General features: G+C 35.7%; 1 protein-coding gene across 8 annotated transcripts in view; it reads right to left on the bottom strand.

Annotated features, from left to right (window-relative positions):
- Nucleotides 1–2745: 2745 nt before the first annotated feature.
- The window catches only part of PUS7L (pseudouridine synthase 7 like), a 39959-nt gene continuing 24988 nt past the window's right edge, over nucleotides 2746–17716 (bottom strand). For 6 of the 8 annotated variants that reach the window (XM_014740935.3, XM_001489281.7, XM_070271268.1 and 3 more), the window contains 3 exons: nucleotides 16853–17133; nucleotides 12843–12896; nucleotides 10872–11798 (listed from right to left, as the gene is read on the bottom strand). In XM_014740935.3, the coding sequence (XP_014596421.1) occupies nucleotides 11472–11798; nucleotides 12843–12896; nucleotides 16853–17133 (662 nt within the window). In that variant the 3' untranslated portion in view covers nucleotides 10872–11471. Of the gene's footprint in view, nucleotides 7155–7627; nucleotides 9304–10754; nucleotides 10814–10871; nucleotides 11799–12842; nucleotides 12897–16852; nucleotides 17134–17716 lie in introns of those variants that run through there. The other 2 variants (XR_011440043.1, XM_070271267.1) reach the window with 2 other exon arrangements.

Below are 17716 nucleotides of genomic sequence, written 5' to 3' on the forward strand. Positions count from 1 at the left end.
GTTTTTCCCACCAGCCTTGCTTACTCAATTTCTCAGACCCTCCAAACAAGAGATAGAACTTTTCTCTTTACGGTAAGCTCCTTATCTTTAGAAAAAGCATTTTTCGCTGCTTTTGAGATCTGCTGTGATTGACCCTCTAGCCACTTTTTTTCCACTTCCCTTACAACGCAACTTTTTTCAGATCTCAGCTGCTCTTGGTAGCTCTTACAAGTACTTTAAGTTTGCTTATTATATTGTCTGCAGTTTTTTAAAATTTGTTATTTTCCTTATTGCTTTCATGTGATTTCCAGGAGAAGGGGGCAAAAAGTCTACTTGCACAACCACATTAATATCAGAAGTCACTTGAAGGTGTTTGGCAGGGACGCAAGTTTTTTTTTTTTCTTTTTGAGGAAGATTCGCCCTGAGCTAACATCTGTGCCCATCTTCCTCTATTTTTTTATACGTGGGACGTCTGCCACAACATGGCTTGATAAGCAGTGCTTATGTCAAAACTGGTGAACGCCAAAGTGGAGCATGCAAACTTAACTGCTAGGCCACTAGGCCAGCCACAGGACCTAAGTTTTAATCATGTCTTATAAGACATTGTTTCATCTACTCTCTTTTATAATGTCAAGAGACATTAATTATAAAAACAGTAAGCAAGGACTTAAAATGTAAGCTCTCTAATTTGTCTTATTAACCACATGTGGAATATTTCCCAATACCTTCTACTAAGGGAAATACTATCGAATGGCAATTACTAGAGCAATTCAGTTGATTATCAAAATATTTTACTTGATTTGTCATCTAGAAAGTGACTACCTGATCAAAAAAGCATCCTAACACTCCAGAAATAGGCAGAGAAAATTGTAGGATAGCCCCCAGCTTTTCTGAGAACATTAAGATATGAAGACTACCTGGGAGAGTTAGATGAGCCAGGAGGGGGTCATAAGTACAAGGATGCATTTCACTGTGAAATTGGAGTAGGCATTGAAGTTGAAGGCTGGCTCCTAGTGAGTTTTCTTTTGGGAGCACTAAGTAACCATCAGTACAAAGGTCACAGAAGTATCTTATGAAGCCAACCACTTAGGACTTTTTGTGACTATGGAACTGATCAAGTCAGGTGTCAAATGCAGACTGAGATCATGGGGGCATGAACCACAAAGAAAGACAAAAGTAAAGGAGAAACACAAGGAAATAAATATGGGGAGTTGTATTTATATACGTATCATATTTTCTAATACTTTGTGTTTTTTAATATAGCCTTAAAATGCAGCATAATTAAGGATAATGAGTTTTTCCTTCATCCTTTCCCCCCCCACTCTATCTGGCTCTATATAATGTAGTGTTGCCCAATCTTTATCCCTAACATGTAGAAAATGATATTTGTATCACACTAAAGTAGATGGGAGAAAATTCAAGGGTATAAGCTAGTGAAAAAAAAATACTACCTTTCTGAGGCAGGCCCCATGGCCAAGTGGTTGGGTTTGTGCACTCTGCTTAAACGACCCAGGATTTCACTGGTTCGGACCCTGGGTGGAGACGTGGCACTGCTCATCAAGCCATGCTGAGGTGGCGTCCCACATAGTAGGACCAGCGGCACTCACAACTAGAGAATACAAGTATGTCCTGGGGGGCTTTGGGAAGCAGAAAAAGAAAAAAAAAAGAGAGAAGATTGGCAACAGATGTTTAGCTCACGTGCCAATCTTTAAAAAAAAAATTACCTTTCTTTATATAATCATGACAAGAAAAATAAAATACAACTACCAGGGAAAATACTAAATATTGAATTTATATAAAGTTTCAAAATAAAGTATTTAAAAAATTTTAACGAGAAATTTGAACTTCCTTCTCTGACCAAATGTTAGAATAATGGGTTTTGTGTGTGAAATGGCTACACACACGTCCTGGTCAAAATCTATGATTAAAAGAATTGTAGGTAAAGTATTTGTGATAGTGCATATAGTAAATGTTACATAATTGCATATAAAATTTTGTGGGAGAATTTTATATCTTTTTTTACAATCAAAGTTTACACCACTTAAAATTATGTTTGAGGAAGCTAACACTTCTTCCTATTCCTCCTGAAAAATCCAATGTTAAGACATTTTCATTGGGCCGGCCCAGTAGCACAGTGGTTAAATGCGCACGTTCTGCTTCGGCGGCCTGGGATTCGCCGGTTCAGATCCCAGGTGGGGACATGGCACTGCTTGGCAAGCCATGCTGTGGTAGGCATCCCACATATAGAGGAAGATGGACACGGATGTTAGCTCAGGGCCAGTCTTCCTCAGCAAAAAGAGGAGGACTGGCAGCAGATGTTAGCTCAGGGCTAATCTTCCTCAAAAAAAAAAAAATTTTCACGATAATGGAAATGATTCTTGTGTTTAATCAAATTTCTCCGGTCAAGAGTATGAAACTAATCATGAAGCTCTAATTTATAGGACACATTGTTAGAGCTATCATCCTGCACCTAGCTTGGATGTTATACTTTTTATTTTTTTTAGTGATTATTACAGACATACTACACGATTCTAACTTATCAAACACTGAAGTTAATCAAAATATGCTTACCCTTTTATGCAGATAGTACCATAACTTTTGATCATTAATTCCTTTTAGTTCCCTCCCTGGCTGCTTTTAAGATTCTTCGTTTTATTACTGATGTGCTGCATACTCACTATGATGTAGCTCAGTGTGGATTTCTCTTTATTTACTCTGTTTGGGACACATTGGACTTTTTGTTTTTTTAAGTATTTTCTTTCTTTCTTTTTTTTTTTTTAAAGATTTTATTTTTCTTTTTTCTCCCCCAAGCCCGCCAGTACATAGCTATGTATTTTCAGTTGTGGGTCCTTCTAGTTGTGGCATGCAGGATGCCACCTCAGCATGACTTGATGAGTGGTGCCATGTCCGTGCCCAGGATCCAAACCAGCGAAACCCTGGGCTGCCAATGCGGAGCCTGTGAACTTAACCACTGGGCCATGGGCCGGCCCCCATTAGACTTCTTAAATCTGTATTTTAGTGACTTATTAGTTCTGGATCATTCTCAACCAGTATCTGTTCAAATGCTGGCTTTTCCTTATTCTTTCTCCTTTCCTTCAGATTCCAATTCAATGTATTTTCCAGTTTCTTACTCTATCCTCCATGTCCCATCTCTCTATTATTTTTTTTAAATCTCATTGCTCCATTCTGGATTTCTTTTGACTTATCTTTTAGTTTACTAATTTACTTTCAATTTTGTGTAGTGTTATTAAACCCATACAATGAGTTTTAAGTTTTGATTATTAAATTTTTCATGTGTAGAAAGTCTGTTGGTTCTTTTTCAAATATGCTAGATTATTTTGGTCTCTTGTTCCCTGCATATTTACAAGCTTGTCTCTTATTTCTTTAAAAACAGTAAATATGAGGTCCATGTCTAGAATTCTGAAGACCCGCAGGTCTATTTATATTGTCTTTTGTTTCTGCTGGCTCTCATTCATGATGCCTTGCTTACTTCTGTGCTGTTTTATTGTCTTTGAACACTTATTTGAAACCTGGGATGAAGGCAACTTCCTCAAGAGAATATTTGTGTTGGCTTCTATAACATGACTAGAGTCCTACCATTTAATTTCAAACCAAGTTCAAGGCTTAAGGGTCTCTGGATTCTGTATTCCTCAAGTTTTTAAATTGCACTCTATCTCTGTGTTCTCATCTATAAAATGAAAATAATAACAGTACATATCCTACAGGTAAGTACTTAGTGGTAAGGTGCAAAATGCTTAGCATATAATGCTCAATGATTGACAGCTATTATCACTATGTCACTTAGTGAGTTTTCCCCAATTTGTCTTAATGTCACAGAATATTAGAAATATACCAGTTAACTCAGAAATAGGCAGAAACTAAATAATCACTGGTTAAGCAAAGTGTAGAACTGAGACATTTTGCATTAGCAATCAGCAGAGCAAAGCAGTCACCACCATGGGCTTTGAAATCAAAAAGAACTAGGTTAAACTCTCTTTACAACCTAGATAAGCTACTTAACCTCTTCAGGCCCTAGAATCTTCATTTGTAAAGTAGGAATAGTTGTACTACCTGAGAGCTTATTCTGAATTGTAAATGAAATTCTATGATGCATTTAATATTTAAATAAAAGGTAGACACTTCCTAGGTAGTGATGACAAAGATGAAACCATTAAAATCATTTTGGCAATTCATGTAAAAGTGGAAAGGCATTAGAATGAGTCTCAATTCTAATACTCTAAACTTTCTGTGAGGATAAAGGACTATTTTAGAATTTGCTTGATATAGATATATTTACCAAATAAATTTACTAAGATATGTTTGTGGTATTCATTCAGCATTTTAAGCCTATTACACGCCAGGCTCTGCTGGGTGTCTGAAGTATAAAGATCAATGTCTCTGAATAGTTAGTAGTAGACGACTCAGATGTTCGATCAAATAAGTAGAATGCAGTGTGAGCAATGAGATATTAGAGCCATATACAAAGTACTAGGAAAGCACAGATTTCACAGACAAGATGTTTAACGTAAGCAGAGAAGATGTTCGCCAACGGGAATGGAAGGTTGAGCTGCATAACATGGGATAATTGCTGTATTTGGGAAAGAGCAAACAGAGCTGAAGCAAAACTTATGTTTACAGAGTAAGTGGCAGAGGTCACTTGAAAGATAATTTGAAGCCATTTTGTGCAAGTCTACATGTGCTATGTTTAGGGATTTGGACTTTTACTCCATGGATACTGGGAAGCCACTGAAATGTTATATGGCCTAAATACAATGACAGGATCAGATTTCTACTTTTAGGGGAGTTAACGGACATTAGTACACAAGAAGGACTAGTTAGAGTGAAGAATGGAGGCAGCCAGTCAGATTATCACAATAATCGAAACGAGACAATGCATAGATAAAAAACACAATCGTTAAATGCTTCACTATGAAATAGGTTTTCTCTCCCAATGCCTTGGGAGAATGTTCTTTGAATTCAGAATAACTCCTTCTCAGATTTTCTATTGGTTCCTAAATGTGAAAAATGCATTGTTATTACTTATATAGATAAAAACTTATTTGTTGTTAGTGCCATGGAGTCGATTCTAGCTCCCAGCGATCCAGTGAACAGCAGAGCAGAACTCTGCCTGGTCTTTCTGCACCATCCTCTCACCTTCCGACGCTGTATCAGACAATGCTCTGCTGCTATTCATAGGGTTTTCATGACCAATTTTTTCGGAAGTGGGTAGCCAGGTCCTTCTTCCTAGTCTGTCTAGTCTGGAAGCTCCGCTGAAATCCGTCCACCATGGGTGACCCTGCTGGTATTTGAAATACTGGTGGCATAGCTTTCAGCATCAGAAGAACACGCAGCCGCCACAGTATGACAACTGACAGACAGTTGGTGAGCTTCCCTGACTGGAAACCAACCCAGGTGGCGGTGGTGAGAGCACTGAGTCTTAACCACTAGACCACCAGGGCTGGCTAAAAATGTATTAGATTTCTCTTAAGATATTTCAGGGAAAAATGAAGTCTAAATTAGCATCCTTTTGAAAATCATGTGCAAAAAAAATCCATTTTATTATAACCTAAGGTAAATATAAAAGTTATTTATAAAGAGAATCATCTTCCCTTTTTAGAAAAGAACACCAGTCCTTTGTGACCAGGGGCAGGGGTGAAAACAATAGTCAGCTAAGATGAAAACCCTACTGTAGTGAAAAACTCAAAATCCTGACTTAACCAGTCTAAGAAAATGCCAGTAAGGCTTATCAGAAAAGAGTGACTTGGAATAAAAGCATAAAGAAGTGAGTCCCTAGCCCTTTCCAGTCCATCCATCCTGCTGCTCAAACACTCTTGGTTAAAGAGTGAGCAGCTCTCTCATCTCTTCCCCTTAAAAACAACCAAATAGCTCTTGATTCAATTCCTCCTTGTAACAGGGATTTTATTTGTATATTGGTGACTGAGTTGGGTATTTATTAAGGAAACTGATAATGAAAAAGAATTTAACATAGCTTATATTTTTAATGTTTTCCAATATGTCTAAATTTAAGTAATTTCACGGGTGTCCTGACTTCTTTCCATGAGTAAAATGTTTCTTTAATAAGATATGGTCTATGTACACAGGCGGAGTGAATTAGCTCCTGCCTCCCAGTTGCTGAGAAAATGAACTGCTTAAGATTAGAGTCATCTTCTTTATTGCAAGGTATTCCTGACAACCCACACTGAAATTATACAAGATTAACTCTATAAACACCATTTCCCATTCTTTAAAATAGTAGCTTTCTAGAAAGCAGCATTTAAACTGAATAAGTTCAAAGCATATTTTCAGAAGGGATCTCAAAATGCTTACAAATGCTAATGGAAGTATTATTTAAGGATTCAGAATGAGGTGCTGAGAGGTCAAGCATCATATTATTGGTCATACAGTGAGCCATACGTGAAATGGAAAGAAACTGCTTGTTTTTCTCTTTGTCATTTAGTCTGCATATTTTTTTGGCAGATGGCATTTCAAATCACATGACGTCTTAAAGGATATAACACTGTTAATCTCTCAAAGGTAGGGATGTTATCTGATATATCTTTGTCTTTCCCCATAGCATCTTACAGAATGCCTTTAACTTAGGGGCAGTCAAATATTTGATTATTATGTTAGATATCTGGCATTGCTTTGTGGCCTATCAAAAATATGTAAAGCAGAAGGGCTTAGGAAAAATAGATTAAGGCAGTACCATAAGACATCAAGCTATCTCTAAGACAGAATCTTTCTGAATCTGAAAGCAAAACCCACAGCACAGGCACTAAACTTTAAGCTTATTAGTGTTATTAAAATGTACAGAGCATAAATTTCTCTCTCTGGAAATATGTTGGCATGAGCCACCAGAACCATTCTGAAAAAATGCAATCAGAATCCATTAATTCCCTTTTACCCTCTCTGAACCTCAAGTATCCTTCAAGGTTTCTAATTGCAAAAATTAACACACAAATATATTCTTCTTTAAAAATCCGAACATTTCATGGGGCTGGCCCCATGGCCCAGTGGTTAAGTTTGCGTGCTCTGCTGCAGGCGGCCCAGTGTTTCGTTGGTTCGAATCCTGGGCCCGGACATGGCACTGCTCATCAAACCACACTGAGACAGCGTCCCACATGCCACAACTAGAAGGACCCACAACGAAGAATATACAACTATGTACCGGGGGGCTTTGGAAAGAAAAAGGAAAAAAAATAAAATCTTTAAAAATCCAAACATTTCAGAAGTAAATAGAAAAAAAAAAGTCCTAATTTCCTTACTCTTCATATCTTTCCCCAACCTCTTTTCCTATACTTACATTATTGCAAGAAAGCTCTGAATTGTTATACAGGGCTTCATTTTCTTTTTGGTCTCTTTTTTTTTTAATTAAAAAAAAATTTTAACTCTTCTTCTTTTCCCCAAAGCCCCCCAGTACATGGTTGTATATTCTAGTTGTAGGTCCTTATGGTTGTGCTGTGTGGGACATCACCTCAGCATGGCCTGATGAGCGGTGCCATGTCTGCACCCAAGATGCAAACCCGCAAAACCCTGGGCCACCGAAGCAGAGCGTGTGAACTTAACCGCTTGGTCATGGGCAGGCCCCTCTTTTTGGTCTCTTAATGGTAGCTCCCAGGTGGAAAATATTGAGGAACACTGACCTAGATAGTTTTTAAAGATCTTTATTTGAATGAACTGTTGAATTCTCAGATTTAGAAATAGTTGTTTCCACTTACAAAAAAAATAACAAATCTGAAAGTGTGCTGAATTATAATTACTTTATGCTAAGACAGAGTCAGATCTCAAGAGAAAGTCATTAATTATTCAACTGTAAAACTTTCATCAGAGACCACAGTAATGTAATATTAACTCTAATAACACTAGCTGACATTTATTGAGAATTTACTAGGTGCTAGACACTGCTTTTAATGTTTCATAACATTTTCTAAAATAAAGTCCCTATCAGTGAAATTTCAAGATATGGCATGTGATCGATAGTACCGGTATTCATACTATCTTGAATTTGTATGTTTCTCATTATTTTGTTTGACTCAATACTGTCCTGGACTGAAAAATGATTACTAACATTACTTCAAACCTGAGAACACCACAAGAGAAAAATTCAGTGGGTGAATAAAGTCACACACGAACACAGTGGTGGAGCCCTTCTCTGAATTCAGGGACTCTCAGCTATACCAGTATTTCCCAAACTTCAACCATTGATGTATTGCTGTCATAATTACTGCATTATCTATATTAGTATTTCCTTAATATCTTTAAATTCATTCCCTCTTTTTAAAATTAAATTTATTTGTTAAAAAAATTATATCATCATGTAAGTGGAAAACCAGGATTATGTGCCATAAATAAAAGGTAGCTGGAAAAATAAATTCAATAAAGCAAAGCAATCTTATTAAATTCTAGTTAGATATTGTTGCCTGCTGGTATTCCTGAGCCTGAGGACTGCTTTGTCTGTTAAAAAGGTAAATCAGCAAGCGTTGGATGTAAACTAGTATCAATCAGCTTTCTCTGTCTTAAACAGAATGATTGATTAAAGGATTGAAAGAGAACTGAAAAAGGAGCAACTTTCTCACTGTACTTTTCAATGATATTTAATATTGTACCAGCTCCCCTCTAAAATAACTTCCTATGACCTATAATGATTTTGCATATCATTGTGATACAAATCCCAAAATATTCTAGGAAATACCCCAAAATAAGTTGGGAATTTCCTGAAGGATCCCCTTTACTTTTGTTTTGGTCTCAGAATCTCAAAAGGAATCTTATTTCTCTCAAGATATGCTCCAATGTACCTATTAATCAGTGGCAAGTAACGTCAAGTTGGCAAAAATGGAAGTTATTAACTAAAAAATTTGCTTTCAGAAGATAAATATTGGTAGATAAAAACACTACTGATCCAGGAAACATAATCAAGTTCAACCACGTACTATCTTCTTTGACCCTGAATAGGTCAATAAACCATTCAGATATTTTCTTATCTGCAAATACTACCTACGTACAGGGTGGGCATATGGATTAAAATCAGAGAAGTGGAAGTGCCCAGCACATCAGACAATAAAATGTTACCTAGATCAAAAGGTGCATATGACTTTCAGTTTATTACAATTCACAAAAATCTAAGTGCTTTTATCTTAATAAGAAGACCTCAATTTGTTTTACCTTGGTGATCCTGAGGCACTACTCCTTAGTTTCAAATGCAACCTTGAAAATTAAAAGTAATCCAAAGATTATCCTTCTTAAGGCCTGAAATGTCTGCAGAAAAACTACAAGAACCTAGGTGACTGGTCATCATTTGGTCCCAAGCATATTAAAGTCCTTAAACTGAAAAAAAAAAAAAAATTAACATGGTAAATATTATTGGTGTATAAAACAATTTTCCACATGAACAGTATCTGAATCCATTTTATGGTGACTTGAAATAAGTTTAGGGACCCTTTCTTTACAAATGGCCAAAGTATTAAATTAAATAAATAAATAAATAAACTATCTGAACTTTTAGCACCATCTGCAGGCCAAAAAAATTAATATCAATGACAGCCCATTTTAATGCTTTCATATTTTCTAAATGCTCAACATTTTTTTAAAAACTAGGATTTAATAATTTACATCATTAATTTTCTGATTACACTTACAGGATATAACTCATATGAAATAAAGTTAAAACATTTTTTCTAAAAATTGTTTACTAAATACAGGATCATTTCATTTTCAATAAACATTAAAACAATAAAGATAATTTGAAAAACCAATGGTATTACAATCTCCAATTTTTGTGTCCTGAGATGTACTTACTATTAAAATATATAATGACAAAAAAGGAACTTTTTAATATTAAAAAAATCCAAAAAGCCTATCATCTTAGTAGAATGGCATTTTCTCTTTTTCTCCTCCCTCTCAAACTGGCATCTGTGGATATTTATTTAACAATAACTAAGTGCCAGGCACTTTTCTAAGCCGCTTTGCATATATTAACTCAGCAAGTCCTCACAATAATCCTACAAGCCAGGTATATTATCATCCCCATTTTATACATGTTGAAACTGAAGCACACAAAGCTTAAATAACTTCTCCAAAGCCACACTGCTGTGGCAGTCAAGCGGAAGTTTGTCCCAAATATCTGTGCTTTTAATCACTATGTTAAGTGTCTCCCATCTGTAAAAGCTGCCTGCATATATACACTGCATCTGTAATATGTATGTCCTACTCTAGAGGGGCAACATTTTCTCACCTAGGATTTCTCATACCCGAAACCTTCATCACCATTTTTAACAACTACATGTTTGCCCTCAAGTTGACACATCTCATTTCACTTACTTTAATGGTGGACTTTCAAACTATTTCTAATTTCTTTCAGGAAGCAAATTTTGCATTGTATAAAGCTTTTTTCCTTTTTTGAATTTTATTTTATTACGCTAACATATTCAAAATGACTTGACTGACTTAAGTATATAAAAGTGCCACATTACTGATATAGAATGCTCTACAGTGCTTTTTAAATGTCATCATTATATAATGCTACCAGTAATGAAAGAATGCTCAGGTCTTCCCAATCACCATATACCATTTCCCCCCAAAATTTAACTGATATAAAATGGTTAAGGATGATTTATGATGTGGGATAGTTAAACCAACAAATACTTAAATTTTCAAATGGCAAAATGTTTTCTTCCTCTAGCAACATAAAAGGTGGCAATAATCCTATTATTTGTTGCTTATGAGGTTGGTGCTATCTTCATTCTATAAGTGAGCCTCAGAAAGAGTCAATAACATACCCAAAGTCACTAGTACCCGTCAGAGCTGGAGTCTGAGCTCAGATCTGTCACTCTAAAATCTGTGTTTTAGATAACAGAAAAAAAAAAAAACAACAAAAAGTCAAGAGTGAATGTATGTCGAGATAAAGAAATTGTATGAAAAAGTTTATTTCAATCTTCATGGACAATTATTTATCTCATAAAGGGGTAAACTACCCTGGGGTAGCTATCATAAACAGAGAAACTGTATTTCCCTGATGTATTGTTGTGATTAATAATTTCAAAAATAGGAAAGAATGACAACAATAATTAACAAAATACTTCATCTATCTTTCTCCCAACCATATGCATTCATTACTACCAAGTTTCATCTACATTCCAAGTGAGGAGTTAGAGGATATAAACATTACTCCAAAGAATTTTTTTCTTATATGTTATCTTGCAGTATTATAGGCTAATAGTCTAAAATGACTGTAACTTTTATAGCACAGAATAAAAGTCACTGAAACATTAGATAATACAAAGAACACAGGCTTCAGAGTCTTAAATTCAGACCCTGCCACTTACTGGCTATATGTTCTCTGGAACGTTAGCATCAAATTCCTACTTCGTCAAGATGTTGCGTAATTAAAGGAGTAACATTTATAGAGCTCCTAGCACATGGTAGTTGTTCAAAAAATTTTAGTTGCCTTTCCTTTCAAGAATGACATATATACGATTCTATCAAGGGTATTGGTTTTAAAAATCATGCTTCATTATCTCCCTTAGACAAATCGTAGCATAACATGAAGCATCAAGATCAAAAGAGATCAAAAGAGACAAAGCTGCTTCATGGATGTGGGAACCTTCTGTTTTGACATCAGTATTCTGTTCTTCCATTAGTTGGTATGAGAGATTATGGGGATGTTTCAAAATCTGTCTATAACACCCTGGAACATTCAGTTTCAGAGTAGGTACTTTAAACCTGTATGTCTGTAGTCCATCTCTGCTAAGTATTTCCTGGTACCACTGCCCTACTTTGTTCTTTGGGTACTGAATATTGTATCCAAGCACGGGAAGAACAACCTGTGCAAGAGAAGGGAAAAAGAGACGCATGAGACAGCCTTCAGAAAAATATATTTATAGAGGTTGTACTTTAAATTTACTTTTATGACTGGGACCTGGATCTGTAAAAACAGTCTTGGGACATAAACATTACAATCAGCCTAAAACATGCTATTGAATACTACACTACTTTGATTATTTTTAATCCTAACAGGCAAAGAAAAGAGTTAACTAAAATCAAGAAGGAGTCATAATAACCAAGGTAACCAACTCAAGTCAGATATTATTAGACAAACTTCTATTAATGCAGAGGAGAGGGAACAGAAGTTTTGGTACACTTAGTTAGCCAAGAAAGACTTAATCTCTATGCAGTCATACAATCCTAAGAGCATATTCTTTCTATAATACAAAGAACAGCGCTTACTGCTCCATCAATAACTGATATTTTGGTTGATAATTTTACATTCTTCTTACTTATTTAAAAACATGAAAGCAAATAAGAGGCAACAAAAACAATGTTTATTTTCTCAGCTGCTTATACGTAAACATTTTGTGGGCTTCTCCTCCTTCGCTGATGAGTTCTAGACTTTTTTCTTGAACAGTACCAAAAGGTGGTCAGAAAAAGGAACAAGGTAAAAACTCAAATACACACAACATGAATGAATTTCAAATTCGTTATGCTAATTGGAAGCCAGACACAAAAGGCCATATACTATATGATTCCATTTATATGACATTCTTTCAAAGGCAAAACCACAGGGACAGGAAATAAACGAGTCGTTGCCAGGGCCTGGGGCTGGGGGGCTGACTACAAAGGGGGAAGGAAAACTGAGGGGAAAGATGAAACTGTCCTTTATCTTGATTTTTGTGGTGGTCATATGACTATATACATTTATCAAAATTCATAGACCTATAAACTAAGAAAAGTGAATTTTATTGTATATAAATTATACCTGAATTAAAAAGTGGGGGGAAAAAAAGAGGGGGGGACCGGTTAACATTTTGTCTTTGAGGCATAATGTCTACATTTAGATCTAAGTGATCCTAATTTTTAAGCAAATTTACCTGATGTATTGCATATGAATTAGCTGATTCCTCTTCTTCAGTTACTAGATGAACCTATTTTGTAAAAACATGAGAATATGCATGATTCCCAAATGTTTCAAATTCCTTCAATTTCCCTAACTCTGTTATGTATAATTTGACTCCTACGCTGAATATACATAAATCCAAACAAGATCTCTTCATCACTTGTTTCTAGAAAAGTAGACTAAGGTAAAAGTTACAATGATTCTTCCGGCTTTAACCACTGATCACTGAAGTTGACACACGCAGAGAACGGTGGGCAGCTTAATGCACTAAGGCAATACTTCCACCTCAATCACCAACAATCTTCTAAATTACAAAGTTGTTCTTTATTATGCTGACTCAAAAACCTGCTTCTGCGAAACCACCCCCCATCCTCAAAAGTTTCAAAATATTCTATGAGAAGTGGTGTTTCTCAAAACGTTCTTCATGGAACAGTAATAGGTGTGACTTGTAGAAGGAAAGATAAAGAAGTGCATGGTAATTAAGTTTGAGAAATGTTGCTCTGGGACACCACAGAATAAATAATTCTTACTTCTCTTGCACAGGAAAGCTGAAGTATAAAAGCAGCCGTCATCATTCCACAAGGATAAATAGCATTACCATCCTCTCAAAGTATTCATCATATAATATGGTGGCTAGACCGCCTCTAAATCTGCTTGTTTTCCCCTCAGTTCTCCTCATGCTTATCAATAATGTCCACTCTGTTTTTGTTTCTCATCTGGGGTTTATTTGTTTGTTTACAGGTAAACACCCCTTTTCACTGCTGCACATAGAAATAGACATAAAGCTCCATACGTAATCTGATCAAAATACACGGGACTATGATCTCTTTTGCATCATCACTTCCAGTTTTCTGCCTTGTATAAATTCATAAGCATAGCTACAACACTGTAATTTATGAAAATACTGAACAAACATGGTCAAGTTCAGAAGACTATGTTTTGTCTTTAGGGAACTTCCTCCAGGCTGATATCTATGAATTAATCAACAAACATGCTTTTGCTGTATGGCTGCTCCCCAAATATGAATTCACCTAACTTTTTAATTGTCTAACTCACTTTTCTCTATCTTGCTCACAAAAAAAATTATACGAGAATCTACCAAGTGACTTGAAAGAAAGATACACCTGCTAGCCTAGTAATCCTCTCAAAAAGGGAATCAGATTAGTTTCCTATAATTTTTAACTGTAGAAACACAACATTACATGCCCTATTTACTATTTATTAGAAATCTCATTCTGCCTTTCTCCTTTTCATATTTTATGTTTTGAGCCTCTAAGGCCTACCTTTGCTTTTCTCAGTGCTAACTAATAAAATATTGATTGGTCTTAAAATATATAAAGACATTTTTTGTTGCTTATAAAAGGAAACTGCAAGATATGAAGGAGAAAATGTTTTTTTCTCCTATAGCTCCAAAAAGAAAAACAGATACAATTCTGATCACAAAGCTGTCCTTACAAATGTTATTTTGAACAAAGAAGTCTGATAAAACGTATTATTTCAGAGATTATTGCTATATCTTGTCAAAGTAACCTCTCAGTCCTGAAAATTTGAATTAGAAATGGCTGACTTACTAAATAATGTGTTGCCCAGGCAATATTTAAATGGATATATATTTTCTAGAAGTGTTAAAAAAAAAACGTGATTTTTCATTATTTATTAAAGAGGATCACTGACATCTCTTCTTCCACTCACGTGAGATACAATAAAACCTACGATGCTGCTAGATTTCTCTTTACACAGTTTCAAAGTCTGTCTCAGTCAAACGACCATTCTTAGTGATTTACGCTCCTAGTGATCCCTTTCTTGTCTAAATATTCATAAGCCATCCATTTAATGAAATAGTAAAGCAGACATATGTTGTTCTGGCTGCACTCCCTCTTTTCCGGGAGTAGCCCCCCATTTTCCAGGGAGCTTCCAGTTCTCAACTGTGGTCTGGGTGGGATAGTTCCAGGAAGGAATCCTTGGAACACAGGCTTAGCCAATCACATACTCCAGTCCACAGTAATTGGTGTGAGGACATGTGACACAAGTCAAGACAGTCCTAGCCACTGACACTCAATTCCATGGCTTTCGTTGAAACTTTTGGGAAAGAAAAGCCCTCTCTTCTGGAGACGTTGTGAGAAATACGCTTGGAGCTGCTAATAACCATCTTGCCAGCAAATGAATAAGCCAGACTGAGAAGAGATCTAACACAGAAGAAAGCAGAGCTGAAAGATGAAGAAAATGAGATGGATGATGTCGGACACTGCATAAGCCCCTGGAAACGGCTGGGCCCGAATGGATCACAGACTTTCAGTTATGAAGGCCAACAAACTGCTGACTGCTTTTCCTTAAGTTAGTCTGAGATAAAGGTTTCCATTACTTGAAACCAAAAAACCCTCAATTTATACATCTAGAACTCTGTGATTAATTAAAGCTCCCTTTATGCACATTTCAGAGTCTATTTTTCTCCACTTTTGAAAAACTGGGCCATGTTCCATCTCTAGATGTTCACACCTTGTCCATACTCCATGATTTCTCTAGTAGAAAGCAGTTTGGGTCAGGAGTCAGACAACTGGGTCTTTTTAATTCTGCTACCTGTGTCACTTAATCTGTTTCCTCTCCAATGTGGGTCTCAATTTTCATTTCCATAAAATAGGAGTTAGAAAAGTGGGTCTCTAAAATCCTTTTCTCCTCTAAAATTCAATGACTTCATTATGTTGTATATGAAAGCACTACTCAAATCTCTTCCTCTAATTTTTAAAACATATTTGTGAGATTGACTTAAGATAACATTGGAGAATAATAGTTTGTTCTTTTTGCGTTACAATACTGTAAAATGAATTTCCTTGCATAATTTATGGAATTCAATTTCATTATTTGGTTCAAACCCACACAGATTAAAACACTAGAAAAATACTAGGTGGATAGGGAGGAAATTGAAGGATCAACTTTTGTAATATAAATTTTAATTTCATTCATATAAATGCCTCTAAGATACTGTTAAGAGGAAAAAAGCAAGTTGTGAAATCATACTTATATAAAGGAAACATACACCACATTACATGCCCCATATACCATTATTATAAAAGTTTTATTCTTTTTCCTTTTCAAATTTTAAGTCCCTCCTTTTCTCTTCTTGGTGTTAACTAATAGAATAAAATCCACTGTTTTGTGCATTACTTGTATAATTTTTTAAAGAGTGTGTATGTGCCCATCAAGGGACGAATGGATAAAGAAGGTATGGTATTTACACACGATGGACTACTACTCGCCATAAGAAATGATGAAATCCGGCTATTTGTGACAACATGGATGGACCTTGAGGGTATTACGCTGAGTGAAATAAGTCAGAGGGAGAAAGTCAAATACCGTATGATCTCACTCATAAGTAGAAGATAAAAACAACGACAAACAAACACATAGCATTGGAGATTGGATTGGTGGTTACCATGGGGAAGGGGGGAGGGGGGGTGGGCAAAAGGGGTGATTAGGCTCACATGTGAAGGATGGACTATAATTAGTTTTCAGGTGGTGAACATGATGTAATCTACACAGAATTTGAAATCTATTATGATGTACACCCCAAAATAATTAATTAATTAAAAAAAAGAAAAAAAAAGACAAAAGATAGAAGAAGCTATTACTAATTCTTTTCAGAAAGGCCAAATATATTTTGCAGCCATTGTTCTTTCTTACATATTTTGTAGCTATTTTAAATTACATTTATATGATATTTTTCCCTGAAAAAAAAAAAGGAAGGTTTACCATCTTTGTACCTTTCACTTCATACCACTATTGTTACTTTTCGATTTACTAACATGTGTTAAGCCTCAGCTGACAGCAGAGTAGAAGCAGGAGATGAGCAAAAAAAAGTAAAAATAAATAAATAAATAAAAAGCATGTGTTTAGTTTTACATTATTTCCAAAATAAGAGCTTCTGAAAATTAGCGTTCCTGGTGTGGTCACTACTCTTGGAAAACTAACTGATGAAAAGATACTTACTTTACTATTTGGGAAATGCTCGTCATCAACATCTTCATCCAAACAGACCAAATCACCCTCCACTACTCTTGATCCATAGGTTGCAAGTCTGTAAGACACGGCTTCATTCCAAATTTTGCTGCTATATGCATGGACATAGAATATACGCATAGAATGGGGTAAAGAGAACCAGGCCTGGATGCAACCCTCCTCTGTCACGCCAAAGCGATGCAGTGACTCCAGCAATGCTCTCTCCCGAACTTTTAATTCAGGCATCAAAGAAAGTGTGCCTTTAGCATCCTCTGAAATATAGAGAAAATCAGTGAGTCAACGACACTTATTTAAAAAGCCAGTTATAAAGACCTTTACTATAATCTCTAAACAAGAAGCAATGAACTGTACTATCTTGTAAACCTGAATATGAAGATGATGCTCAGCATCAACTGTAAACCTAGCTACACTTGTAGAGTTTGCTTGTTTTTTCTAATATAGATCATTAATCACATGGTCCATTCACTTTCTCTGCTTTAGAAAAGAATAGCAAAAAGCACAACATTAGTAATTCCTACTTCAAAATGGTGATAAACTAATTCGCAGTTATTCAGAGGACTTTTCAGAAAAGAAAAACAACCCTCTGAGCCTATAGATGTTTAAAGAGCTATTATGGACATTCACATAGAATTTTTTGAATAAGAAAGGTTGGATCCTTCAAGTATACTATTAGGTTTTGCCAGTGAGATGCTTTTTAAAATTAAGATTACTGGACTCCACCACAAAGATGCCTACTCAGTTAGGGCCTTGCAATCGGCCTTTTGATAAATGCATCAGGTTTCTTATGGACACTAAAGTTTAAGAATCATTGCGATAAGAAATTATCTTCTCAGG

Source organism: Equus caballus, chromosome 6, assembly GCF_041296265.1.
Source record: "Equus caballus isolate H_3958 breed thoroughbred chromosome 6, TB-T2T, whole genome shotgun sequence".
Taxonomy (NCBI): domain Eukaryota; kingdom Metazoa; phylum Chordata; class Mammalia; order Perissodactyla; family Equidae; genus Equus; species Equus caballus.